Raw genomic sequence first — 27422 nt, forward strand, 5'->3', positions numbered from 1 at the left:
ATTGGAAACAGAGAAGCCTTCACCTTCATCAGTTACTTACGTGTTCCTTCCTCAGTAACCATCCCCAGGCCTTCAGCTTTATTCTGCCTCTCAAATGCATTCAAATCAAGGACACTTGTAACAGACGAAAGAAAACAAGGTTCAGGGCTACACGCACTGGGAAAATGGGTTTTTAACATCAACGAACCCATCAACTAAGAATACCCTGTCCTTGCATTATCATAAATGCACCAAGGTATTGTGGTATGGTTGAGAGTCTAATGATTCCCTGGGCTTGTGCTAAGCAGTGTTGTCCAAGGATGCCTGGAGCTCACGGCCCTTGCCACGTGCAAGGACAGGGGCCAGAAACATGTATGTGATTGTCACTGTTTGTCCAGGTTGAGTCACTTCTTATGGATGAAGATTTAGAAAGGCTTTCCAAATCAAGAAGGAATAATCTGTTTCTAAGATTTCTTAAGGGAAAGTTTACTTTAAACTGTACGAATTCATGTTCACCTTCCACATTTACCTACTTTCTCTGAGAATCACAAGGAAGAGCGGCTTTTAGCGCTTAGGATGAATACTGATGGAGACAGCTACAAAGTTTCAGATTTTTTTTTTTTTTTTTGCGGTACGCGGGCCTCTCACTGTTGTGGCCTCTCCCGTTGTGGACGCGCAGGCTCAGCGGCCATGGCTCACGGGCCCAGCCGCTCCGCGGCACGTGGGATCTTTCTGGACCGGGGCACGAACCCGCGTCCCCCGCATCGGCAGGTGGACTCTCAACCACTGCGCCACCAGGGAAGCCCCAAAGTTTCAGATTTTGAAGGGCCACACCCTTTTATTCTATCATTCAGGAGCCAAAAGTAGCCAAGATCACGCTTTCTAGAGGCAATGGTGTCCCTAGGTGCTCCTGAACCTGTGACAAGTTGGTTTTCATCTTTGTCCTCACCTTCCACAACCTTCCCAGCCACAGCCACCAACAAAACCTGCTTAGCCAGGAACCTCTAGGACAACCTCAAAGCTATAATGAGAATAATGATCATGTGATCTCCAACTGGGGCTCACTCTATTTCTCTAATAGGGTCTAACTCCTTAGCCAATAAAAAAGATTTTATGGAACATAAGACCACAAAGTCTCACAAGAATATAGACCTTAGAGAAGCTTATGGCTGAGTCCAGTAAGATTCTGCAAAACCTCCTCTTCCTTTTATCACTGGACAAAGGAAATGACTGTTGGATTGGAAAGACTTTGGGGGAAAATCCAACACCCCTTTTCCCCTTTTAGGGAGTCACATATGTTCTGTAATTTAGATGAATTTTAAAGAGAAACTGAAAATTCCTACTGCCATTATATTGGTTTTCCCCAGACCCTGCTATAAAAAGGGTCTGCTTGATAATACAAAATTATCCTTTGATTTTGGGAGGAGAATACGGAAACAGGACATTTGGACATAGCTGCTTTGAAGCATCACTGCTGATTCAGGAGACAATCTGTGCAGTGGACATTTCTGACCCTTACCCCATCCTGAAATACCCATTTCAAATGTTCTGATTTCTTCAATGCTTAATGTGTATTTTACAAATACACATTATTTTTATAATCAGTGAAAAACCATTAAAATACCTTAAAACTTCTGTTAGAACTCAGTTGGCCTCTAAGGGTATGTCACCTGTCCCTCTAAGCCATCATTATAAATTAGCTTAGCAATATTAAGTACTACAGACTACCAAGAGAACTCTTAGAAAGTTAACTGAGAATATCATGGGCAATATGGGACTGAACTGCCTTGATTTTCGCCATCTTTGGGTCCACATGTACTATTTCACCCTCAGTGAGTCAGGTGTGGCAATATTACATTTTCTTTTCCTGAGGGAGGTAATAAATGAATTGGCTGTCGGTGGGGGAAAAATGGGGCTGAGGACAAGGGATTGTACTGCAGCTCAAATACGCTCCGTATAACCCCAGGGTACAATATTTACCCAATCCAATATGACTAGCAATATTATGAAGTCCACCAAAAAAAGAACATCCATCCTCCAAATTTTCAATTGGACTAACGTTCCAAGTTTAAGAATTATTAATTGGAGGCAAACGAGCTAGATAATTATAACTTTGACTTCCTTCAGAATGAGTCACAGACGGTTCAAAATACATATGAATCTTGGAGAATAAGCTTTTTTCACGTTTCTTAGAAAGATTGCTGGCTTGTTTCTGAAATGAGCAAGTATGGTAACCTTACGACTTTTGGTTACCTATTGTTCATCTGTCAGAGGGTTCAGCCATGAGGGGAGGCTTACACCACTGGGTAATATAAATGGAAAGTTTAATGCTTTGTTTGTCAGACAATGTCAAAATGTTCCCACATCAGGATGTGCCTCTGTCAAAATGGATGTGTCAAAATATGTACCCACAAAATATCTATTCAGGCTCAAAGAATTGCTAAGGATTAACAAAGTGCCTAATGGGTCTAACGAACACATAGCCTTGAGTCATACTGAGGGATTTCCTCCTCTTTTCCATTCTTTTCTAGTTTGACTTTTATGAGCATACATGTTTAAGAGAAACTCACACTCAGCCCCAAATAAAACAACCTAAGAAAAAAGGGAGTAAGGGCGATTCAAACACCAAACAGGTGTTGGTAGGTAGGGGTGTGTGTGTGTGTGTGTGTGTTCGTGCGTGTGTGTTTGTGTGCGTGTAGATTACATTTTCCCCTCTGAATGCTATTTGAAGGTAATCCTGAGGGCTGGAGGAACAATACCCATGCTCTTAGCTTTCGGAAGTAGGTACTCCTTTCTCAATGATTCCATGATAAGCCAGTTTATTCTGTGGCCCTCCCCCACCCCATCCCCCTTTCCCTGAATAGTGAAGAACTTTAAAAAAATGCTATGCGTGGTTTTCCCATATTTACCTGCAAGACTGCATAAGACCAGAAAGGCTTTGAAAGAACCCAGCATCCTTTTTCTCCTTTAGGTAATCTAGCATTTTCTGCAAGGGAGACACATTTAAAAGGGAAAAACAATGAAAACTGTGGCACACGTACTAACCCTCCTAATTGTGATGGACAGATGGCAGCCACGCAGGTACACCGAGTCAGATCCAGGATGGTGGTTTGTAACCCTGGGTAAGCATCGAGATACTCCACCTGTGGACTTAAACCTTCAGTGTGCCTGAGCGCCACCCTCCACTTATGAAACCAGAATATTTTAGGGCAGATGTTTTATTTTATAAAGGTCCACTGGTATTGACAGTATAGTGGATCTTTGACACTCATAAGTTTACTGTTTGAAGCCTCTTCTATTTGGGAACAGGTGCCGGGACTGGGATGTAGTAATGTTTACGGTTGCTGAGGTATAATCTGAACAGCTCATGCAATGATTTTAACGCACTGGAGCAAGGAGCTTACCTACTAATGAGCCTAGTTGAGTATCTCTCTCACAATAAGACTTAGTTTCCTCTGTTCTCTGTTACTGGCAAGCCAGGAACTTTGTCTGACATAATAAGAATTTTCTTTTTTTTTTTTTAAAGGGCTCTGTAAGAAAGTCAACTGACGGGGTGGTGGTGGAAGAGAACAGAAAGTGAGGGGTGCCTTTGAAAATGGTAGTTCTTAATGAGAAATTTGTGATGAGTTAAAGCCTGGGAAAAATTATACGCAATAATGGTAGTCATGGATTTGGAAATTCTCAAAGGCCCTGGGATATAACCCTTATGAATGCCAAAAGTCTTTGAAATTTCATTTTCCTGTGCCCACAGATGCTTTTATGTTTAGCCAGAGCCTGGAGTACTCAGGAGACACCAGTGCATTTCTATCTCCTGTAGCCAGTTCCAATTCAGATTGCTGAATGAACTCCATGTGCCAGACACTCCACTTTGTATGTCTTTGTGTGTTCTCTCATTTAATGCATGATGGCAGGAGTTTTTATTTGCATTGTTCACTGCTACACCCTCTACCCACAGAAGAGAGCCTGGCCCTAGTGCATAGTCAACAATCACTAAACAGCTGTTAAATAAATGAATAAATGAATGAGTGAACGAACAATAGGTGTGTGGGGTTATGAACCTCACTTAACTGATCAGGGCCCTTTTGCTCACAGTAAGGCAGCTAATAAGGGAAAGGGTCGAAATAAAAACCTAAGGCTTAGAAAACTTCCTCTAGAGCATATTTTTGTAGAAATGATGAAAAAAATGTAATGTTTTTCTTTTTGAACCCTAGGTAAGCCCTCTTTACTAAGCATACCTTTGTCTAAAGACTCCTAGTCCTGGTTTTATCTGTGTTCCCAGTTACTCTGATATAACTGGTCACTAAGGACAAAACACCAGCAAAGGTGATTCTGGGTGGCCACCTCTGTAGCAGAGTCAACATCTCTTCCCTGAAGTGTGACAGCTGTCAAATGGAAATACCCCAGGAAGTCTGCCCCACCTCCTGCAAGCCCCCATTACCTGCTGCACGCCAGCGTTGCCCCCATTCAGAATGGCGATCCCCAGCTTCAGAGTCTCCACCACCATGGGGCTCATCTCACCTGCCGTGGTAAAGATTCCGTTGAATCACCAAGGAAACAGAGGGTAAATCACATCTACTGGGCTTTACCAGGACCCGTTAATAATGACGTCACGTCATGGTGTGACATCTCTCTGTGGTAGCTAAGGGGCCCATGTAGAAATCTCAGAAATCACCTTTGCTGGCGCTTATCATCTGAAGGACCATCTCTGCGGCTCCACGCTCATGCAGCCGCGCTTGCTGATAGAGGGTTTTCTGCTTTTCCATTTCTTTCTCCTAGAAAAAAAAAAAAAGGGGGGGGGAAAGATTTGTTTACCCCCAGAGAATCCACCGTGGTCAGGTGAGTTGAGAGAGAGAATCTTTACTTGCCTAAGAAGGCAACAAACATAATTTTGAACAAAACAGACTTTGGAAGTTTATTTTTAGATGCTGTCCAGCTTTCCAAAACTGTCCACCCATAATTTACTCACCTTTCGATGCTGAATTTTCTACTTTTTGTACTGATAGGTAACACAGTCTGTTTCCCTGTGATACAATAATTATAGGAAGTGACCCCAGATTAAGGTGTGCTTGTTTTCAATGTGCACTCATACAGGAAAACCTGCTGAGGGCTCAGCTGGAGTTTCTCTGTAGGCAACATCCACTTATCCAGAATGCTCAGACCACACTTAACTGAGACTCTACCAGATATGAGATGCTAGAATGTCACGGCTTTCCAGGGCTGTAATCGTCTTCATTTACTTTTACTGTTGTATACTTTGTCTATAAAACAGTACAAGTAAACTCATGTCGCTCTATCTTGAGAGATTCAGGGTCCTGCACTGCCTCAAACTTAAAATTGTTATTGAGCACGTTTACAGAATAACGGTGCAAAAAACCATCCAGTGTCTCTACTGCTGTGAATTTTCACTTTTGAACGTTTAAATGTGCCTTTCTACGGCCCCTGTTACGACCACACTTGGGTAGATGTAGGAGATTTTCCAGAAGAGCAAAGCTGTGGGGCCGTTTGCTGACTGACTGGCTGCCTGCTACCTCTCATTAAGCCAAGAGACAGACAGCAACCACAACTAATGTATTTGCCACCAGACACATGTGGTGGGTGAGCCATGTGGCTCACGTCAGCACCCACCCCTGAAGGCCCTCCTGCTGGCTTCAATCTTAGTGAGAACTTACTTCAAACGTTTTTTCCTTGTCTTCCTCCCCTTCTTCGTCTTCCCCACTCTGACAACTCTGAGTTCCATGCAGCAGGGAGAGGGGGAGACAGACAATCAAATTAAAGGTGAGCCTTGTATGTATATGTATGGCTGGTTCACTTTGTTATACAGCAGAAACTAACACACCATTGTACTCCATTTATTGGAGTACATTATACTCCAATAAAGATGCTAACAAAACAAAACAAAACAAAACAAAAAGGTGAGCCTTGTAAACAAGACTCTACTGTGTGAGGGAAGGGGACAGGATGTAATTCACAGGTACCTCAGGACCTCAGCACTCTGTAAAACCAAGAACATTTGGACCACTGCAGGCAACATTCAACTATAAAGGCTACCTTTGCAGTTACCAAGGGGTTCAGAAATGAGAAATGGGAACGCCGAGATCACACAGTCAATGGGGACCCATCGGGTTTAACCACAGACCTGAACTCTTCTACTTAGTAAAGTTCTGGTGTAAATCGAGAGACAAGAGCACAGGGAGCTGGCCTTTCTCAACAAGAACCAGGGGCTTGGACAAAAGATTAGGGAAACCCAGACTGTGAATCCCAAAGTGACCCCGTGGTGCAGCTGGTAGGGGAATGGGCGCTCCTGTACCCCAACCTACCCCCCTTGCTGCCCGACATGAAGTTCTCCCTTTGAGAAGCAGCAGTTTGCTTAACCACTTGGCATTCCAGAGGCCACCGTCCCTCTCTGTGACACAGAAACATCATCTCTGGTCACTCCATCTCTTCCAGAACACTAGGAACTTCCTGTAGTCTCTAGGCCTGTTTCCAAATGTACCGAACTTCCTTCACCTACAGATGTGTCTGAACTGCTGGATGTGTTCTGAGCACTGAGTAAAAATACGAGGATGAACTGGATGCCTAAGCCCTGATTAGCTGGCTTAGAAGCACCCTGAGAACCCAGCCACCAGACCCGCCGTTTCTGCAAAGCTTCAAGGTTTCTATAGGATGATGGGAGAGCGGTTTATTAATGCTGCCCGTATGGCACATGAATTGTGCGAGGCCTGGAGCCCAGGCCGTGACCCAGTCCCAGGCCTGCTGTGTACTGTGACGGTTTTCACGTGCCTGAAGAGGTCTAAGGGAAATAGAAAGACTGAGACAACGGGCAGAAAACCCACGTGTACCTTGGCCATCATGCTGGCATAGGAGGTGTACAAAGGGTCGTCTTCCAGTTTGCTGGAAAGAATGGAGGAAATATTTAGCAGGCTACCTTTGGACCCAGCAGAAAAGACCAAGTGCCGTAGAAATCTTCAATGTGCTAGTGAATTAATTAGAAACTCCCTCCCTCACCCCGATTCTTAGAAACCACTGTGAAAATCTGAATCAGCATTGGCTTGACATGGAATTCAGGGATGAAGTCACAATTTCAGCCTGCTTCATCTTCAGACTCAGTGTCAGGCGTTATGATGAAAGGGCTTAGGTAGTTCCCCTAGAGGTTTCTTGATGGCCAAGAACAGAGCAGCAAGGAGGGCTGCTCAAATCTGGCATCCCCTCTGTGCACACTGCAACCTGCAGGAGGACGGTTTGGGGTCGACACAGCTGTGCCTGTGCCTGGGACGAGCAGGGCGCTCCGGCAGTGCTGACCTCCTCTCTGTGAGAGCATTGCGGCTAAAGTGGAGTATGATCTGATGAAGTGGGTCTGGCTGCTTTTCTGTCTCCTCCGCCTCTTCTTCTTCCACCTTGGGAGATTTCTACACAAACCAAGGCAGACAGGTTTTAGGTGTGGATTTCAGCACATGGCACACCACCGCATGCGAACAAAGGTAAAAGCACCAGGCACAGAGCGCATCACCTCAAAGCACAAAGAGAAACCGTGACGTCATATGTTTATTTCAGGACAGAAGCCCTAAGGATGCAAGGTTTGGGAATGAAATATATGTATCTTTCAGCCAATTAAAGAAACACTGCAGTTTGGGGGTTAAAACGAACTGAAAGGAAAAGCAAAAGCCTGACCCCAGTCAGCAGAACTCTCATGCAAGCTCTGGGCACCCGCGGTCAGGAGGGAAGCCCTGGAGAGTCCCCGAGAGGCCGCGTCTCTCCGCCAACACCTGACATTACTCTTGGAGAGCTGGGCTGGGAACAGGTGTGGGGCAAGAGTTATAAAGCACTGGGGCTGTTTTGGGGTCTATTACTATTCTAGACTCAACCCACGGAAACAGTTCTCTTTCCTGCCCTCACCCCTGACCCTGAAAATCTTGCTGTTCCTGAGAGCTGCCATCCTGGAGCTGTGAGCCTTGCAGTTTCTCCTCTTTTCTCTCTCCTTTTACAGAAAGGGAAATAGCAGCTGGTGCCAGACGTGTAAGTGGATTTTCCAGCAGCAGCAGAACAAGCAGGGTGGACCATGTTCAGTAAATTGGTGAGAACTGCGCAGGTTGTGTGAATGGTTCAGAAGAAGGGAGAGGGTTGAAATGATGTTCACTGTCAACTTCGCACTAATCAAGAAACTGGGAAAACCAAGTGACTGTCTTTCTCACCGACAGGAATGTATGCAAAGACTGAAGGGCATAAAGAGAAATGGAAAGAAAATGCGGGAGGAAGGATTAAAGGAAAAAAGCCAGGAAGAGGATAAGAAACAGAGGGAGATGGGGAAAGGGAACGAGAATGTAACATGGAAAGTGTAAATATGAGAAACACAGGGCAAGACTAATGGAGAGAAGTAGGGATGAGAGAAAAAGATAGATGGGAGAAATAAGGAGAAAGAGGAAAAGAACCAGGGCTTGGCCAAAGGAGAGGAGGGTGTATTTTCTTTCTGAACCAGGATGAAGCTCAGTGTTGCTGCTGCGATAAGCTTTTCCCCTTGCGTGTTGTTTCAAGTAGTTTTAGAGCATGAAGCCTGTTAGAGACGAGGCGTGGCAAATCTTCAGAAGGGCCAAATACAGAACTGTGAGATGCAGGAAGGGCATTTAGATATGCCTTCCCCCAAAGTGGAGCTACTGACCAGACATGCAGGGCTCTGGCTGGGGTGGCTGGCCTCCTGCAACCAAGGGTGCTCACAACTTAACTTAGCATGAACTTTCCAAGGCACGGCTGCACATCCCAAGCAACATGAGCTGTTAGTGAGGACGGGGGAGGATGATCACAGGACCAGCCCCTCCAAGTGAAATTCATCCTCTGGCTCTTATGACCATTATTAGCAGGGTTTCCTCTGATAACTTATACAGTTAGCTCCTTTCAGATTTATACACCCAATTCTTTGCGCATCTTTAACGGTTATAACGCACACACGTGAATACAAAAATCAAATTCATTCGCACCCATATCTGCTCCCAGTTGAGTCAGTACTTACAGCCAAATCCTGTACTAGTTTCTCTTCAAAGGAATACTCCTCTGTTTCTATCCAAAATCTCTGATAGCCATGGAGGAAGAGGTTAATAGAGCGGTGCCTGAGCGGAAGGGGTGAGAGTGAGGTCAAGAGGGGTCCACGGGACACCTTGTTTTAGTTTGGGCGGTTAACGGTTAGTAAGCAGTTTTTGTACAATTCTTATCTTCTGATTGGTCAGGGCAGCCAAGAGCACACCGTAAGCATTTGTTTCAAAGAAACCAGAACCCTCTAACGTGGCGGATCCTGAATACCTGGTTCAAGACCTGGAGGTCACCGTAACCCTCCTCCGGTCTCCTTGGGTCTTTATCATGCTTTCCCTATAGTGAGAATTCTTAGGCCAAGGAACAGTCCTGAACTATCTGCTACATACGGCAACTTGGTTATTCATTTTGGCTGATCACATGTCCAGGTGATCCAATCTAAATCATGCTGATGGTGAGGGGGTTAGTCTCAGATACGCTGAAAGCAGCAAAGTGTGGCTTCTTTACAGGGCCTCTGAGGAACCACAGCTGCAAGGGCTCCAGGAAGCAAAGCTTGGGCACGCTGTACAACTTCTGCGTGCTTCACAGGTTCTAGTTGTGGCCCTGGTATGTGGGAACACTGAATACACTGGCACAAGCCACTCACTCCCTACAGGACAAGACTGACGTCTGGGAACATTAGCCGCTGAAGAGCCAGTAAGTGGTTACCCAAATGTGAGGAGGAAAGGAGAGGAAAGGAAGGTCAAGACCAGAGTCATCGAGACCTGGTCGTGGTTTCCAGTAGAACACAGCCCTTACCATCTTGCTTCAAAATCTGACCAATCAGAGTTTTTTAAAAAAATTGTACAAATTTGTGTTTTTATGGGTCATGTTAAATCATGGTCAAGAAAGGAGGAGTGTGCAGAGAATGAGCGGGTCTCTCCACAGGTTACATTACCATTAAAATGAGTATAAGCCTGTCATACTGAGTTTTTTCATTAACCTTTTCCAGCCAAACCCGTTGAAAGGTGCTCAGGAAGAAATTGTTAATTTTGTGTCTGGGGAAAAGCATACAGGTTTTCTTTTAAAAACTCACATCAGAGAAACAGTTTCCATATGATAAAATAAATCCCTTTAGCCCTTTAGTTTGGAAGACTCCATGTAGTTTAGATCCTCATAAGATGGAGAAAAGGAGTGGACTCCACCACTAGCTTCTTAGGTAGTTAGTTTTTATTGTCGTTATGAAATCTACGTATAATCCTCCATGCTAGGGAGAAATCCAGGGCAACCCTCTAAAACAGCTGGGTTAGGGGCTGGGGTGGCCACGCTTCATCAAGGACACAGTGAATTCCTGGACATACTATTATCCGTACAGGGACAGAGTCGTTGAAGGAGCAACCAAAATGTTAAAGGATGGTACTAACATTGTCAGTGGATTTAGAAAAAAACTGCTTGTTTTTGAGAGATGTAATTGCCGCCTAGCTGGCCCTGGAGGCATGTGCTTAAAGCTGAGCCCTTCTGGAGGTCACGTTAGCACATCAGGTACGGCTCTCTACCAGAGGGGAAAGCCAATGCCTTCTTGATGTTTTACCACTTCTAGAAAACAGACAGAAATCCTAGGCGTTTCTGCGTTTTCTACTGGACTATAAATTTCATTTGTCTGCCAGGGCTTCAGCAGGCTTCATGCCCATGACTTCCTGACTTAATTTTTCAGCTTTTTATTAACGAATTCTACTTGATTTGTGGTGCCTCCACCTTTCCAGAGACACTAGTTTATTTTCTCAGGAGACCTGGAGGAGCAGGTGCGTGTCTCAGAGGCCATGATTCTCCACCATCTTCAAAGACCCTAACTAGGAGAGCTCAGTTGGCCAGCTGGCTCAGGACAGGGATATGGGACACTCTCGACAAATGATGGCCAAGATGCATAATTAGATGAAAGCAAAATGTCAAGCATAGGAATACTCTTTCATCTGATATTCCAAAGAAACACATTTATTTACATGGGATTCAGAATTTACTCGGCCAAGTCAGTTTATTTTTCCTGACCAGGTGAGGATGTTCTTTTTGATTTGAAAGGTGATGAAGCAGTGGCTATTCAACTACCAGCTTTGTTTATGATCATAGGCTCAACCTTACTGACTGTGCAATTAGCTTGAGGATGGGAACGTCGCCATATCACCAATGACACCGAGTCAGCCTCAGTGGTCGACACTGGCCCAGTCTATACCGATGCTCTGCCCTATGTTGACACAGCATGTGTTCACACACAATCCAGAAAAGCCTTCACATATATTTGACTTCAGATTATAGACTAAACATCCAGGGAAAGGCCTCATGCCCATGACTGGCCTCTTGGGCCATCTCTAACCAGTGCCCTTTCTTTATCTTGAAGGCAAGTATATCACGCTGAAGAAGTCTCAGGTTATGTTTCTGTACTTGCTGAGGAAACATAATAATTTTGGTGTCATCCAAGTACTTGAACATGGAAATATTGTTTGATCTGCGGATGGAATTTGGGGTAAGGTATTTTAGAGAACAGTTCCCTTTTTCCAGGGTGCCTTTACAGCTGCACAAAGAATCCCACCAAGGTAAAACTAGAGAGCTTCCATCTGCTTATGTGGCTGACTCTACAGTGCAAAATGGTGAGCTGAGGCAGGCTTGGGGGCACGAAGGAATCTCATCTATTTTCAGTTTTTATGCTTACCTTAGCAGGCCATTATACTACATGCGGACTGTAATGGCTCTGTGGGTGAAGGACTCCAATCTCTACCTCTGGGATCATGAGGGTCAGGGCCAGAAGAGGGCACAGCTCTGGGAGGATACCTTAATTCTCATCTCTGACTCACATGCCAGGAGAAAACGACAGAATACTTGCCTGGGCAGGTTGTAGAGAGGGGCCATCCTGAAACAGGCCACCACTGCCCGTTTCCGCTGCTTTGATAGCAGTTTGTGCCAGACCGCCTTCTTGGACCTCAAAGGCTGTTCCACCTAAGAAGAAATCACATCGGTAGGTGCACACCAGGCTGATCTGGGTGGCAGAAGGTAGTCACCTGCAGCCCAGAGTTCTCAACCCTAGGAGAATTTTGATTTCTCAACTGTAGTCAGCAAAAGGTACCCAGCACTAAATGATTCAGTCTGTGGGAGTCTTAGGTTTTCTTTCTTTTCCCAACTGCTCTTGGTGGCTTATTGCTTTACAAATGAGTAGGGAGCTTGGATGGGTCATTTGAACTAATGGGAAAAATTTTTCAAACACTGGGAATGTTAAGCATTGAGGAGTCTTGCTACAATGAGGCACCAAGATGACACTTTGGGGGTAGGCCAGGATGATCCTTGCTCCTTGCTTTCTGTCTTACAAGGGTGCTCTTAACTAAGAGCTGAGTGTGGAGGAGTTTTATATTTTGCAGGGTAGTCTTCCTTCCTCAATCCTCAGGGTAGATGCTACTTACCTGCTCTAGGTGGAAGACAGCTGCTGAAATTCTCTGCACACGCTCCACTGTCTTTTCTGGGTTGGAAGGTTCTTCACTCTTCAAAACATCCTTGTATAGGTTCAGTTGCCACTTTACAGCTGGGTCATCGGACTGCAGATTGAAGCATGTACATGAAATGAGCAATCTCTTATACCTCTTGAACTGAAAAGGCCTTTTACTCCTAGCATGGTTCCATAGTATTCAAGAGTCTTTTCTATTAATTCCTCTCTCATTTTCTCTATTATCTTTTTCTGGAACAATGTAGACGCTTTGTAGGAACTTCTCATTCTAGCCTATATGTCTCTTAACCCTTCTGTCATGTTTTCCACCCCTTTCTCTGCTCTGCCTTACAATTTCCTTAAATCAAGCTTCCAATTCATAAATTCTCTCTGCAGCTGTATCTACTATATTTTTTAACCTATAACTTGAATTTTTAATTTCAATGATTATTTTTAATTTTTAAAAATCACTGTGAGGTCTTTTTCAGTGCCACCTGCCCTCTCCTTTTTAAAAAATAATGTCCAAGTCTTGCTTTATAGTTTACATTGCTGCCTTTATCTCTTTAAATATTTCAACCACACTTTAAAAATTCCTTTCTGTAGCTCCTTAGGCTTGAATTCTTCATTTTGTGGCATTTTCTGACTCTCTAATGGTGGTGGATTTCCTTTCACACTGTATTTTTATGAGCTTGTATTCAGGAGGAGTTTTGTTGACTAGCATCTCAGCCCATATTCTAGCAGGTAGACACTCTCTAAGTGGTTTCATGGCTGTTTTTACAGATGATTCATGGGTTTCACTGGTTCAAGGCCAGTTTCATGTACATTTCTTGCTCTACATTCACGCACAGCATGGGAAGTTAGGCCCCACACTCCCGTTCCAGGTTACCAAAAACCCCAGCCCCTATAATATATATATCTGGTCAGGAGAGCTCTGTGAGTTTTCCCAACTGCATCATCTTCTCTTCAATACTATGATTTAGAGCACCTATTTTCTGGCACTTGGAATTTCTTTTTACTGCCATTTTTGTAGTATATTTTACCCACCAGGAATTCCTACATACTTGGGATGGAAAGGAGAGGCTATTTGTGTCACTTTAATCTTCCATCTCAGAGCATAATATGATGTATCTGAGGAAAGAGTTGTTCAGATGTGCAGGCTTGGAAAAATCTTCAATAGCCTTAAAATCAAAATTGGTCTTGATTTTTTTTGTTTGTTTTTTTGGGTTATATCAACTCAGGTACAAAGTTACTTTGTTTACAAATCTCCAGAGCTGGAAGTGCTAAAACTTCCCCCAGGTGTCTGTTCCCCTCTTTAACAAACCTCACAGTCAGTAAATTCTGAGACCTAATCTAACCCCCCCTGCTATGGCTTGATGCTCACACAGTGGGAGGTGGGAAGACATGTTTTACTGGGCCTCTCTGCAACAGCAAAGGAAAGAACAAAAATTAAGGGCCAAAAAATGAAAAACTAAGGGCAGAGAGTTAGTTCTACCGATTAAGCACAAGTACTCTGAGGCTGTTTTTAGAACACATTTAAAAAAACATGAGTAAACTAAGTGGGTGTGTGGCACCCTGCAGCCAGAAGGAAGCCTGTGTGAGTTCTCATTGTCTTCCTGCTGCATCACCTTTTCCTGCAAGTGCAAGTTATTCCACAGATGCTCCTTCACCTCTTCGTCTGTGTCCTTCTGTGGAAAGAGATGTTGAATTTTATTCCTACAGGTCAATATGGAAATATAAAGCAGGGATGCACTGAGGGCCAATGGACAGTTTTGCTGCGATCTTTATTACGAGGACAAAAGAATAGAATTGACAGAGACTCGTCCCAAAGGGCATGCGCTGACTCCCAAGTCAGCTGTAAAGACAATGGGGTGTTGGGACTTCCCTGGTGGTGCAGTGGTTAAGAATCCACCTGCCGATGCAGGGGACATGGGTTTGAGCCCTGGTCCAGGAAGATCCCACATGATGCAAAGCAACTAAGCCCATGTGCCACAACTACTGAGCCTGTACTCTAGAGCCCACGAGCTACAGCTACTGAGCCCGCGTGCCACAACTACTGAAGCCCGTGTGCCTAGATTCCGTGCTCCACACGAGAGAAGCCACCACAATGAGAAGCCCAAGCACCGAAACGAAGAGTAGCCCCCACTCGCCACAACTAGAGAAAGCCCAGGTGCGGCAACGGAGACCCAATGCAGCCAAAAATAAAATAAATTTAAAAAGATATATATATATATATATATATATATATATATATATATATATATATATAAATGGTAAATTAAAAAAAAGAAAAAAAGATGATGGCGCATTGCCTCTGTGCACCTTGGCACCTCTGTGTCCATTGGTCTCCAGGGAAGAAGGACAAATCCTTTAGGGGCTGAGCACTGATCACCACCACCTGTATTACATGCTCCACCAAAGCAGATGGGCGACTTACATAGCTGTACCGTGATTTTGCGAGGGAGATCAGCTCCTGATCGCCTGGGGTGCACATATTCAAACCAATGGGCAGCATTTTCTTGAGTGCAGCCACGATGAGGGAGGTCTGGATGGAATACAGGTCCCCCCTCCGCTTCGTCCTCTTCCTCTCCTGGTCCTGTCCTCCAGACTAGGAGATGAGGTTGAAACAAACGGGTTGAGTGACTCTGAAAGGCACCGCCTCACCTTGGAGGCAGCCTGCCTCCTGTGGCCCCATCAGTACAGGGTGGGCCTTTCTATTAAACATTTCAGAGGACAGTAAAGGACCATATGAAACAAAGACAACCAGGTGGCCCTTCAAGACCGGCCCTGACCCTGAGCCCTCTCCTTGTGCGCATGCTAACGGAACCACGTGACCAGACACACACCACGGACACCCACAGTCTCTGTTCGCTGACATCTGGGCAGTATGAACAAACTAGTGTTTCTACTGAAAGAATGATTCGATAACTGACAAAATGACTGCAGAAAAGAACTAAGAATCCTGACGCTGGGCAGCAGTAAACAAGTGAAAGAGCATCTACCCTAGAACAACTGCTGGTGGCCAGGGCTGAAGCGAGCCTTTTGGAGCACCTGCACCCCACTCAGCCTCTGCTCAAGGCAGCACACGTTCCTGCAGGAAAAGGGGAACCCCCAAGTAGGTAGGGCTGCTTTGGGATCTGGTTGGGACAGAGTTAGGAGAAACAGTGCAGACAAGTGAGGGAACGCCCCAAGTCTGGGGGAGTCTGCCCTCTTTTGGTTACACTTTCTCACCCCTTTCTGGGAGCGTTCATCCAATGAAGTGGGAGGTTTGAGAGAAGAGGCCAATGCACTAGGCTATGGCAGCCCCAGGCAACCAACTGAGGACCCTCTGGACCCACAGCACGAGGTGGGTATGGGTGGGCTCAGCAAAACAAGGCTCTGTGGTGACCCGATTTTCTGGAGTCAGGTTCCAAAAGAGCAAAGCGGCCCACGTGGTACGTCATTTGCTGGACTCTGCCTCAGCTGAGTGGGCTCTTGCTGGAAGTGAGGAAGGGCTGGGTGGCCAGAGGCAGAGAATGAAGTCAGGGACCGTGACAGGGGAGAATCGGGGCTCATTAAAACTTTTGCTTTACGAGGGCCTTCAAGTGTTGGCAGCATCCAGGCGGTCACGCTGTGGTTCACAACAACCCAAACACATAAGGCTCTGGGAGCAGGGAAGAGTCCAGACGCCTCCTCTGGAACTGGCTTGCAAGACCTGGGGCCCTGGGCTGGAACAGATTTTGTTTTGTGAAGGACTGGCTTTCTGAGAGAAGATTAAGTATGGTCAGAATTCACACCGTCTTGGGGCTGATCTCTTTAAATTACTTCCCAAAGTGTGAAGGAAGTTCATAATTATTAATGGACACTCTTAAAATAGTGGCGACTTCTTTTACCCAGCTTGTGGTGGTTACACCACAGAAACCACAGTGAGATCCCTGGCCAGCAAAACCCAGTCTGACCAAATACTGCCAGACAACTCTACTTGTGCCTCGTGCTCCAAAACAACAGGTCAGATCCAGGACAGCAGTGGGAGGCGGCAGTGAGAAACATGAGGAGGGAGGGGGATGTGAGACAGACAGGCAAGATACACAGTGTCTTATGTTCTAGACACACAGTGGACGGCTGATTCACACAAAGACCTCAAGAGCTCTATCATTTACCGAGTGCTTGCTGGGTTCCTTAGATGTTCTATCAGGTACAGAATTCTAAAGGTTGTGGCTAACGCAGAACTCATTTAAAGTCTAAATTACCCTTGAAAATTGTAAGGGTAATTTGTGAGGTTCTATCCTCAGATTGTCCATAGAGGATAGAACCCAGTTTTGTGAATATAAATTGTGAGGCATTGTTACATATACATTACATATAAATGTAAGAGGTAAATAGTAACATGCAGTATACAATCAAGGAAGTATGCAAAATAGAACTCTGTGGATTTGATACGCAGTTTAAATAATTTCTTGCTCACTATTTTATTTGGCCAATCTCGTGTTGTTCTAACTACAAATGCTAAATATATGATGTGGCTCCAACGTGCCTGCTACTTAAATAAAGCATTTCTAATCCTCCCAACAAGGCTGAGATACCCAGTCAGTTTTATAAAGGGGAACATGATGTTCAGAGCAGTTAAGTGATTTTTTCAAGGTCACACAGCAGTTAAGAGTCTGGGCCAACATCCAGGCCGACATGTACCTGGCCATGGCTCCATTTTCCTTTTCTAACTAAGAGCTGCACATGACCTGGTTCCTGCCCATCTCCCTGTCTCTGCTACAGACCTGAGTGCAGAGGGCCTGGGACAAGTGTCAGCAGACACACATCAATGGAGGCATAGAGAAATATTTCCAAGCAATAACCTGTATAGGTTACTAGAAAATTGTCCCAGGGTTTATTCCACTGTGTGCACATTTTATGCAAAAACTCATGGCTATTTGCAATCCTTGCTGCCGATTCCAAATCCTTGACTTTAGTCCTTGGAAAACTCTCTTTGACTCATAGGAGCCTCGCACAAGAGGCAGACATGTATAGTGTGGAAGGGCTGGGATCACTAACAGCAGATAAGAGGAGTGAGTCTCCCGAGCTCTCAGCCCCAGTCAGCGCCCCTATCTGTTAGTATGCTGGCTGCAGAGTGGGCAGCTGGGGAAGGGAGCAGAGATAGCAAGGAGACCTCGGATAGGGCGAGGCTTGGCTGGCTTCCCCAGCTTCTCCATTCCAAGGGTGGGTAGGGCCTACATTCACTCTTTGACAGGCAGTTGTCTTCCCTGAAGCAGGCCCCGGGGACCTCCAGGTGGGAAAATCCATTCTGTACCACCCCCACGGTGATCACAGTGCAGAGGGTGGCCAGAGCCTGGCACCACTAATACTAGGACAGAAAAGACACGTCATGCATTTGACCTGTACCTTTACTTGCATGGCCTGTGTGGAAAGACAAGAGAAAAGAAACAAGGAGAAGTCAGTCAGTGAAAGCAGAGGTCCAAGACACAAGGCACCACGTGTTAGTCACAGCTTTCACCCCCATTCCTCTGCCAACACAACAGAAAACCAAGGGCTCTGGAAGCGGGTTGAGCACAGCATGAAGAGCGAGTGGGAGGTTAGGATGGAGGTTAACTGGATCAAAAGGACCTATACCCAGACCAAGCAGTGCATCCCTGGGGCAAGGTCATCAGAGACCAGCCTTCCAGAGTGTGTGACCCTCAGACCCTGGTGGTCTTCAGATCTGACCACCCAAGTGAACTCTTAGATCTCATGCCTTCCCCCCCTCCCACCTCCCTCCTGGCACCTGGGTGGGATGCAGACAATCTGTCATGTAACCAAAGACCCCAATTTTCTTATTTCCTTCCACCCACCACATTATCACCTCCAGAAGATCTGTGGTTACAAAAAGAGTAGGGAGAACTGAACTAACGGGCCATGTGTGTGCTTCCCCTAAAAAAAGTTTCTAAAAAATGTACTCTAGGAATATCCAAGGTGGTTCAGGATCACCCCACAGCCCAAAGGATGGGGAATCTCCCTTCTGTGCTGTGACCTTTAAATATACCTTAGGTCAAAGGCTCCTACACGCTATAGGTTCTAATTTTATTCTTTTCTTCACATATTGCTAGGATTAGTTAACTCAATGCATTTCCCTAATGCTGGAAATGCTTTTATTTATGTACGTATGTATATATGTATTTATCTATCGATCTATCTATTTATGCATCTTTTAAATGTTAGCTGAAACTTTTTATTTCCGAAACAGAAATCTAGAAATTCCTATACCTTCAAAATCATTTCATTTCCCCACACTTTATCACCAATAGTTTATGACCAAATAGACAATTTACGTGTGAACTTTAAGAAAACAGAGACTCTAAAGGGAAAAGGAGTTGGAGGAGGACACAGCACACGGTAGGCGGTGTGCTGTGTTGAGACAGCACATGGGGAGGCTTCGGAACAAGGGCAGAGCTGTGCCATCTGAAGTGCTCATCCCCACTGAGGGGGTAAGGGAAGTAGAGATCAGTCAACCCAACATTAGATGGTAGAGGGAAAGGTGAATGTCCAGAAGCCAGTCTGAGAGTGAGAGAGCAAGAGGGAGAAGGAGAGTGAGACAGAGAGAAAGAGAGAGACAGAAGCACCAAAGGAGGAGGGAGGGCAGTAAGAGAACAGGGAAGGATAGAGGAGGGAATGGTAGAGAGAAGAGGGGGAGGGGATGGGAGACAGAGAGATGAAGTGAATGGAGGAGGGGGAGGGGGAAAGACAGGGAGAAGAAGAGAGAGAGGGAACAGGAAGGGGGAGAGAGAAGAGACGGGGGAGGGGGCCAGAGGGAGAGAGAGCACTTGAACTACACAAGTGCAAGAGCAAAGGGAATACAAATGAAAGTGAAAAAAGGTGGGGGGGTGGAGGGAATGAGAGAGAGGCGAGTGAGCAGCTAGGGGGATGGGAAGAAGAAGCAAACAAAGTCACACATGTCCTTCTGAATACCCTGGACAAGCGTAAAGATGTCTTCTCAACTCCTCCCTGTCCTTTTTCAATACACTGAAATCACGCTCATGGGGTGGAGCGGCTTTACACGAGGCACTCTAATATTTGCGGCATCACAGCTCTTTTATTGTTTATAATCTTGGTCAAGGAACTGGCATTTCTTGGGCTAAACACATTCTAACTTACCATTCCCCTCTGAGGAAGCTGCTGCCATTTTTCCAGAAAACAAAACGAGTTTAAAGACAAAACAAAAAACACCGTGCTCAGCTTTGTTATGTATCGCTGAACATATATTTGCAAACTGGTGTCATACAAACAAAATACCATACAATGAGCTCTCCCCAAAATGTGCTTTAGCTGCTGGAAAAAAGGACACATCTTTGAACTGACCTTCAATTAATCAAGTAAGAACAGTGCGGCCCACTGTATATTTTTTCCACTCCCTTTCCATCTGCAATGGCACGTGTAGTGTGTGTGGGCACGCAGCCTGCCAGCACACATATCTCTGCCATATGCACGGAGGCCAACTTCATTTATACAACACCAGAATTCAATTATGAGTGCAGATAAAAGCAAGCACAGGTGACCATTCAGATCAGGTAGTAGAGAGAACATGTAATTTCAGGGAGGCAAAGGCAATGGGGATTCAGCTGATAATAAAGAGAATACCCCCTCTTCATCCTCGCAATATGCAGTTCTACATCCAAAAAATACCAGAAATGGCTATGAGTTGCTGTTTATTGGAGGTATGATATCTCTCTGTCTGAAATAATGTGCTGCATTTATGTAACATTATTCAATTCTAGAGATGCATTTAAAACTGACTTTCCAACAGGGCCTACTAGTAGAGCTGGGAGAAGTCAGGCAGTAAGCTCAAGCCCATTCTACAGATTGGTAAACTGGGGCCCCGAGAAGTTAAGTGAACGATGCAAGGCCATACCTATACCGAGCAGCTGGGCCAAGAGTGGGACTTCGCTTCCTTTCAGGCTCTAGTCCCGTTTGCTACTACACTTTGTGTCTCGACTGAGGCCACAGGAACAATATGAATATTTGTTACCCCGAGAAGCACAGCAAATATTATTCAACATCTGGGGAGTGTCCTTACATCCATTACACTGTAACTTTGACCCTCTCCAACACATCTCAGAAAAAACTGGCATACAATGTCAATGGAAAGGAAATGAAAGCATCTGTTCCTATGGACTAAGCTTACCAGCAGGAAAGATGCCCAGGTTCTGAATATGCTCATCCTCTGACAAGACTAACATACCCTGTTCCTCACTCAGTGATGTGAATGAACAACTTCAGGTTGTTAGTAGGTTAGTTTTGAAACATTATTCTTTGCCACCCCTTCTCTTTCCAAGTATAAACCCAAGGACCCTGAGTATCCATTCATCACCAGAGGGCTGAGCTTATCTTTGCCATTTCTGCTCATCTGGGATCCAAATCCTTGTACCAGAATCACTTTCTTTGCTTTTTTGCCATCCGCTGACAATAACAATGGATGCTAGCTGGTTCAGTCAAGGGCCAAAAGATCTACCCCAAGTTGAAGGCAGCAAGGAATCTGTCTGGGATTCAGTGACTTTCGGTAGGTGGACAGGGTCAAACGAGACACTGTAATGGCTGTAAGAAGACCCTTCAGAGGGAACTTAGGGATAGATATCCAGGGATCAGGAGTCTGAAGATATCCTTCCTCCTGTACCTCACATGAGCAGCTGTGTATGCCAAAAGTCAAGTGCAAAATAAACTTTGGAAAATCAAATAAAAATTATCCAAAGCACAAAAGGAAAATCAAATAAAAATTATCCAAAGCACAAAAGGATGCACCTTAAGTAAGGTTCCTTTGCAGCAAAGATTCCTCTTGACTGTGAATATATATATACACCTAATCTCTCTACATTGTATGTGTACAGTTCTATCTACCAAACTTTACTAAACAGCGCACACCAGATTCTAAACTCTAAGAATCAAATTTTGGACGCTGGAAGAAGTGTTAATGTCAACATAGCTTAAAGATGGAAGGGATGGAAAGTTCAGAGTGATTGCAGCTGACCAGAGCTAGGCACGCTTGGTGAAGTTTTGGGTGTTGAAGTTTTCACTTTTGGTGGCCCCTGGTCTGCAGCTCTGCGTACAAAGGTCTTCTATCCCAAATGGTTATTTGGAAGGTTGCCCCAAGAGCTTTGCTACAGACACGCGACTGTCATCTTTCCAGAACTGGTTCTCACTTCTGAGGGGTTCCCGTGCACACTCCACCTTCCTGGTCCTCAGAGGCAGCACTGTGCCAGCAGTGACAGAGATGCACATCTCAGGTGTCACACGTCTCTTGTATGTGACAGTACAGTCAACCCTCACCCAGGCACGCTTCTCAGGGGAAGAGAGTCCAGGTAAGCCATGACAGCCGGGAACGAAACAGCACATTTAAGTAAGCCTTGTTTTTGTGTGTACACCTAAAGGAGTGTGTCTGAGAACTCTCTCCAATAAAAACAGCAACACCTCGCTGTGCAGGGCTGACTCAGGGGGGGAACCCGGAGGCCGGCTGCCCCTCCTGTGTTCAATACTGCAACACCCTCCCTGTAGGTGACTCTGTTTTCAGGCAGATGTTTGGAACGCCCTCTTTCAAACATTCCCCTGCAGGGGGGATGGACAAATGTTTGGGTTTCTGAATGCAACTCAGGTGGAAAATAAACAGAAGGCATTAAGAGGTCAGCACAGCTGAAATAAAGCAGCTACCAGATGTTCAAGATAGGAAGAAGATAAGCGCACAGTAAGAATATGTGTCTACCGAATCTTCAAAACAAGGCAACGTCCTCACAGCTAATTAAAAGGTGGCTCTAGGCACATGTATTTTTGTAGCTTTTCTACACAGCAAGTAGTTCTACTTTAAAACAAGTAACAGCAGCTTTTGTTTTGGAGACCTCTCGAAGGCCTTAGGCAAGTCTTGAAACTTAAACTTTCTGACGCACAAAAGCACAAAGCAGCTACTTATTCATAAAATGGGAAGACCATGCTTATTTGAGAGCAGTTTCTTCTGGCTCATTCTCAAAGAAAGAACAGTGGACCTGTTGGTTTCTGTTGTTTGACCTAAACGCAGTAGGAGCTAATCCCTTCATACACCCAAGACATGTAGTTTAGGTCAAGGTTGGAGAGTCTTTGGAATTGATTTCTATGGACTTACTTTTGACATCTTGCTTTTGCTGTCTCCAGTTAAAAATGCCAAATTATTAATTTCGTTCTGAATCACAAAATTTTGCTCTTCCCTCTTGAAGTTCTAAGTGGGGGGAAATAAAAAAGCAAACATTACAAGAAAGTTGAGGTGTCCCTTTCACCACCAACTCTAAATCCAGGGCCCCCATGTGTGCTTACGTGAGATTTACACCACAGGATGAAGACCTCTGCCACCATGCGGAAGAGCTGGTCAGAGTCAGCATCGGGGCTTTTGAGCCAGTTAGATCTGAGGTGAAAGACAAATGAATGTGCATGTGGAATTCAGCAATGATTGAAAGAGTCACACTCTAAAAATTATACCGACATCAGATGCACACATTTATCCAGATAAAATTGCATTCCCATAGAAGGCAATCTTCAGAGAGACTACGTATCAATCTATTCCTTGCATGCTTAGATATAGGCATGCAATTGTTGTAGGTATTTTTGAAGACCTACAATAATCATTTCCATGTTACCAAAGGATTCCAGGATTCTCTTAGCAAACAGATGTCAGAAATCAACATTTCAAAATGGTCAAAGTAAGGTTTTGTTTTCCTTTAAACTGAAGAGGTGATTAAGGTTACATTCTAAGTTTTGGGACAGGCCTCCTTTAATCCTCAAGTCTAGCAAGACTAGGAAAGTCTCGGTCAGTATGACATCTAATCTTGTCAAGCCTCTGAAATTGTGAGCACTCTATAAACAGTTCAGGCCTTGCCCGTTTTCCTTTCAAAGCCACTTTTATGAATGAAGTCTGTAAGACAATCATTTTTTTTAACTGTTATATAAAGTGTATAGGCAGAGACCAAATGAAGGGCTATGTTCTACTTTGGTAGAAATAGGACTGAATTGATGCCCTGCCGTTAGGCCGCAACGCTGCTAGGATTGCATCGATCCTCCTGTTTGTACTGTTTGTAACTATGGCCCCATCTTAAGTATTTCTAATTGAGAAACAAAACCTCAGGAAACCGAAACTTAACCAGCCGCTCTCGCTTCTGTAACTATGCTTGCTGAACCCCCTTTTGCAACCATCCAACCAATCAGACGGTGACTAGTGTCTTTGTTTAAAAGTTAACCAATCAGTGACTAGTGTCTTTGTTTAAAAGTTAGCCAATCAGTACTCCCCACCCCTGGAAAGCCCCGCAGAAAGTCCCGAGCTTGTTTGTACCTGTCTATAAAAGAGCTGTACTAAACTCCATCGGGACCTCTTAGCGTCACCGGCAACGAGTGCGCGGAGGTCCGGGTTCGAACCTGCAATAAATGACCCTTGCCGCTTGGCTTTGACTCTCGTCTCTGGTGGTCTTGTGGAGGGGTCTTGCGACCGCGAGCATTTCACAAACACCTCCTATGCCCTTTGAAATGGTTTGCAAATTCCCTATAAATAGGCATTACGCATTTTAAAAAAAACACACTAGGCTAAGAAATTTCACAGTGGCGGCAAGGAGGCTCAACTGCAGTAGGATTCAGTCATTTCCTAAAAGTTGTCTCGCCCCTATCTTGTGCGTTTGAATTATATTTTGAAACGGCTGGGTGAGTAAATATCTGCATAAAGTAGCACATTAGAAATTAAATTGTCTATCGTCTTTCTTAAAGAAAACTTTGGGGCTGTCATGAATGGTCTAAAAAACCTAACGTCCCTTGGTTGTATGCACGGTAATAGCTATCAAAAAGCCAGTTCCCTAAGCCCTAGGACATCAGACTGAATTGCTCTGAGCAGCCTGTACCGTCTGCCCATTCACGGAAGGCACCAGGCTAAGGAAGAAAGGTGAAGACTCATGAGGCCAAGACCACCTCTGGATTCCTTTCTCATCTCCTCAATTCCTTCCCGCCCTGAGTTCCAGCCTCATGGACATTCTTGTCTAATCTTCCTTGTTTTCTACCTCAACTAGCCTCTCCTTTATAGGCAGACACTACAGGTGGTCTGCCCAACACTCATTCTCCTCTTCTTCCTTAGGCACAAACCCCCATTTTACTCCGGGTGGCACCGTGCCCTGCTGAAGGTCACATTACCCAGCCCCCCGCCCCCGAGGGACAGCCGTGGAGCTAAGTTCTGATCAATGAGATGGAAGAGGAAGTTGTTGGATGAGCCTTCTGGAAAAGCTCTCTAAAAAGGATCAGATAGCTGAAGGTGCCCTTTTGCCTTTCTACTTCCTCTCTGGAATGAAAACATGACAGCTCAAACTCTAATTGGCATGTTGCACCTGAAGTAACTTTGAACATGGACGCCAATGTTGAGGACAGAAAGACAGAGGAGTGAGGGTTTCTAATGAAGAGCAGCCATACTGGCCATGGATTGGCTATCTCTGGACTTCCTGCACGTGTGAGATTTAACTTCTAATTTAAGCCACTCTATAAGGTATCCATCACTAGAAGCCAAATGCAATCCAAACTCGAGGCTTGAGACTGGTAATGCTTTTGGATTTCTTTCATATTGATTTTTCAGGAGCGCTTTTTCAGGGTCAAGTGTCAGGTTTTATCAGAGCCGCCAGCTGTTCCTTCTGTAGCGTTTTGGTTTAAATGTGCTTTATAGGCTTGTGCTGTGCCTTGAGTGGGAAGAGGCAAGGGGTCACATCCTATCCCGCCCAGTAAAAGCACAGCCCTAGCCAGTGTGAGTCGCAGGAACACTGAAAACAAAATCTCAGGTAAACATTTGCTCACAGGAGAAAGAGGCTTTGCATACCTTTTGCCTTCATATGGGAATGCAGTTTCAGCTGAATGAATTTTGTTTTCAACACCCTTCTTCCAAGAGGCAGATTTTTACTCTTTGTCTTTAGTGAGGTTCCTTCTTCAGGTTCAGAATGGTGGGTACACATGAACCCACCGTTAAATGTTTCCCTCCAGGCACGTAAACTCTCTGCACCTCTCAAACCGGATTAAGTCAGTATTTGCAAGAGGACAGAAGAACCTGACCTTGCCTCTCCAACTTGCCCGTATATACGTCCTACCCCCAGATGATGCAACCAGACTCTCTCCTCCCTGCTCCCAGCCTTCCACAGAACTCAGACCTTTCTCAACATTCAGACATTTGATCCTTTTGGAGGTACTTAACCGACCTGTGGGTTTCTTACATCATCTGCTCTGCATGCTGCCAAAAGGCAGCTGGGAAATGCAAAGCTGTAGGTGGGGAAGACAGTTGGGTTTAGAGGCAAAGCAGAAACAAAAGGCAGGAGAATAAAGGAGAGTTAGACTGCTATTGTCAAAATGACAACTTAACAGGTTTTTGAAGAAAGTACAGCCAGTTATCAGGTTTTGAAAGAAAGTAAAGCTGCGTTCCTATATTCACCGCCCAGTTGTCTGACTAAGAGGTAAGAGCTTATCTCTGCCTTGCTCCTGAGTCTCTTGTAGAGGATACAGCCCGAGGTGGTCACCACACAGGATTCGCTTGGATTCCCTTCAACAGTCTGCGAGATGGGTTTTCACCCAAAATCGTACTATTTAAAGTTGGTCGTTTCTGTTCAGAGTGTGTCTGATTTCCAGAAAGGAGGCTGAGGCGCTGCTGCCTTGTGTAGAGAGGTTTGTTGAACCTAGGTTGATGTATAATCTCCCGGCGTGAGGACATGGAACCCTGATTCGCCCTGCTCGGACCACAGCACGCTGGGAGCTCTTGCTTATTCTGGGTCAGCTTCAGGTTCAACACTGACCCACAGAAGCTTCTCTTCAGAAGACTGTTTCAGCTGTCGAAGAGACTTGGCACTGCTGTGACGGGGCTGAAGGAAGTCCAAAGGTTTAATATGACGAGAGAAAACAGGGGAGGACAGGACCAGATGGCTCTCTTCAATGTTTAAAGAGCTGCCACAAGAGAGACTGGAGTAGTTTTGTGCGCCTCTAGAGAGCAAAATCAGAGTTGATAGGAGATACAGATCTGAACTCAAAAACGGTTCAGAGTGGGGGGAAGGGGAATTGGATGAAGGTGGTTAAAGGTATAAACTTCCAGTTATAAGATAAGTAAGTCCTAGGGGGTGCAAGGTGCAACATGATTAATCTAATTAACGCTGTATGTTATACATGAAAGTTAAGAGCGTAAATCCCGAGAGTCCTCATCACAAGGAAAAAATACTTTTTCGTGTCTTTTATTTTGTATCTGTGTGAGGTGATGGATGTTCACTAAACTTATTCTAAGCATTTCATGATGTATATAAGTCGAATCGTTCTGTTGTATACCTTACACTTACAGAGGGCTGTGTGTCAATTATATCTCAGTAAAACTGGAAGAAAAAAAATGAATGAGAAAGAGTTGAACCAAAATGGCTTTAACTGTCTGAAAGTAGAATGGGAAGGCACGCACAGTATGGCTGTACCTGTCATCCATAACCGTGGTGGAAAATCAGGCAGGAAGTGCACCGCTAGGAAAAGGGAAGAGGATACTGATTCATCCAGTTATAGGTAAGATGAGCTGGGCTCTATTATTCCTGCCAACTCCACAATCCCGTGCTTCCAAGCCAGCCAATTCTTTTGGGTGAAGAAAGAACTTGAAGGAGGTAAAGGCACACACACAGGAAGGTAGTATTTCTAAGTGAGGCTCAGATGGCCATAGTGCTCCCTGGTGTTCAGGGAAGAAAGGGTTGAAAAGTGGGGATGAATGAATTAGTGATGATCTCAAAGACTCTCTGACATTGCCATTTTTAGCAACCGTCAAACAATGTGTAAGTGGAACACACTCTATCTTACATCTTGATTGTCAATAGTGACAAATGCAGTTAAAGAGCTATTCCAGGGGCAACCTTACTCTACTTTCATTTCTGTTTTCACCTCAAACTCTGACAAATTCCTTCGCTAACCTGCTAACATAATTATGTTATCAGAAATGACTAAAATGACGACCCTGAAAGCAGGATTTCTCTTGAGA

At 44.9% G+C, this 27422-nt stretch overlaps 1 protein-coding gene across 1 annotated transcript in view; it reads right to left on the reverse strand.

The window, feature by feature from the left end:
• The window catches only part of RYR3 (ryanodine receptor 3), a 374244-nt gene that overhangs the window by 36224 nt on the left and 310598 nt on the right, over positions 1-27422 (reverse strand). Inside the window, exons 68-82 of the mRNA XM_065871700.1 lie at positions 22736-22823; positions 22548-22640; positions 17813-17827; positions 14877-15047; positions 14068-14127; positions 12423-12554; positions 11852-11964; positions 8981-9077; positions 7279-7385; positions 6819-6870; positions 5649-5705; positions 4652-4751; positions 4418-4497; positions 2889-2965; positions 41-114 (exon numbers count right to left, since the gene is read on the reverse strand). Of these exons, the coding sequence (XP_065727772.1) occupies positions 41-114; positions 2889-2965; positions 4418-4497; positions 4652-4751; positions 5649-5705; positions 6819-6870; positions 7279-7385; positions 8981-9077; positions 11852-11964; positions 12423-12554; positions 14068-14127; positions 14877-15047; positions 17813-17827; positions 22548-22640; positions 22736-22823 (1316 nt within the window). The remainder of the gene's footprint in view (positions 1-40; positions 115-2888; positions 2966-4417; positions 4498-4651; positions 4752-5648; positions 5706-6818; positions 6871-7278; positions 7386-8980; positions 9078-11851; positions 11965-12422; positions 12555-14067; positions 14128-14876; positions 15048-17812; positions 17828-22547; positions 22641-22735; positions 22824-27422) is intronic.

The sequence above is a fragment of the Phocoena phocoena genome, chromosome 2 (assembly GCF_963924675.1).
Source record: "Phocoena phocoena chromosome 2, mPhoPho1.1, whole genome shotgun sequence".
NCBI classification, from domain to species: Eukaryota; Metazoa; Chordata; class Mammalia; order Artiodactyla; family Phocoenidae; genus Phocoena; species Phocoena phocoena.